This window comes from Mus pahari, chromosome 6 (genome assembly GCF_900095145.1).
Source record: "Mus pahari chromosome 6, PAHARI_EIJ_v1.1, whole genome shotgun sequence".
NCBI lineage: Eukaryota > Metazoa > Chordata > Mammalia > Rodentia > Muridae > Mus > Mus pahari.
The window spans coordinates 100,074,943-100,076,456 of NC_034595.1; the positions used below are offsets into that span (position 1 = coordinate 100,074,943).

At 51.2% G+C, this 1,514-nt stretch overlaps 1 protein-coding gene across 1 annotated transcript in view; it reads left to right on the forward strand.

Moving 5' to 3' along the window:
* Dffa (DNA fragmentation factor subunit alpha) overlaps positions 1–1,514 on the forward strand; it is an 11,489-nt gene continuing 9,975 nt past the window's right edge. The window contains exon 1 of the mRNA XM_021200786.2: positions 1–213. Coding sequence (XP_021056445.1) covers positions 78–213 — 136 coding nt within the window. The 5' untranslated portion in view covers positions 1–77. The remainder of the gene's footprint in view (positions 214–1,514) is intronic.

The window sequence follows — 1,514 nt, forward strand, 5'->3', positions numbered from 1 at the left end:
CGGAGGGTTGTCAAAGCTTCGGGAAGCGGCTCTGGGCTACCTGGGGTTTCCCAGAGTCGCCAGTTCCCCCCTTGAGGATGGAGCTGTCGCGGGGAGCCAGCGTCCCCGACCCGGACGACGTCCGGCCTCTCAAACCGTGTCTGCTACGCCGCAACCACAGCCGTGATCAGCACGGCGTGGCAGCCTCTAGTCTCGAGGAGCTGAAGAGCAAAGGTTGGCTGCGGAGGGGACCGGGCGGGGTCGGGAAGGTGACCCCAGAGCCTAGGGACTGCAGGGACCCACGTGGGTCCAGTGATTGACAGATTCCTGGCGTTTTTACTTACCTTCACTGAGAGGAGCCGTGAAGGGGACGGGAAACTCTGCAGGTCCAGGCTCATTGACCTGATTTTGGACCAAACGGAGTCCAGCGTATCCTGTCCACTCTGGCTCACAGAGGCGCTACTGTGGCTCCCCGACGGGGTGGGAATGGGAGTGCGCAGTTCTAGTCCATTAAAAGGGAGCTGCCGGTGCCTGCCCCTTAGAGTCCAAATAAGGAACGTGGGCCAGGTTCTGACCCTGACTATACCTTGCATTTAACCATCTCTGGACCCTTAGTTTTCTCAGCAGTGTAGTGGGTGTGTTTTCAGCTTTGCTTCAAAGGATTCTTGGGACTCTCCAGTGAGATGGTCTGTCCAATCCTTACTTACGTTATTAGCCCGGAGCAACAAATGAGGTACTCAAAGAAGTTCTGCAGGTCTTTCATGTCAGCTAGCTCCGGGCACGTATTCACCTGTGCCAGGGTGTGCATCACTTCCAGAGAGAGCTAGCTACTGAGACCCAGGAGTCGGGGTTGATCTGGTGACAGGGATTCTGTCACACCAAGGCTTGCATTTCACCCCGGCACAAGGTTAGTTGAGCTTTAGTGCCTGCCACTTCAGTTGCGTTGGCTGGGTGTCCTTGGCCCAGAGGCTTCAGTTCTCTGCAGCCGAGCCTGTAGCAGACTGGCTGGCTGCTCTATTTTGGGTGATGACAGCCTTATGGAAAGCCTCTTGCCTGGCAATAATATAAATGAAAAGACACTGAGTCAAGCTTATGTGGATACTGTAGTTTCCTTCAGTCTACAACTGAGAAAGATGATAACCACTGCTTTTTGTGTTCTGACATTTGATATGTAGAATTTAAGATTACTACCAAATAAATGAACAAGAGACAGCATTACGCATCCACAGTGATCAGACCAGCCTTTGGTTGGATGCTTATTGATGTAGACTCAAATGCCTCCTATGTGAGGATGCTGGAGAGATGGCTCAGCTGCTGAAAGCGCTCGCTGCTCTTGCAGAGGATCTGGGCTCAGTTCTTAGTACCCACGTGGTGGCTCACAACCTTCTATAACTCCAGGTCCAGGGCATCCAACACCCCCTTCTGGCCTCCATGGATGGGCACAACACATGTATGTAATCTACACACATATATTCAGAAAAAAGAAACCATATATATATATATATATATATATATATATATATATATATATATAT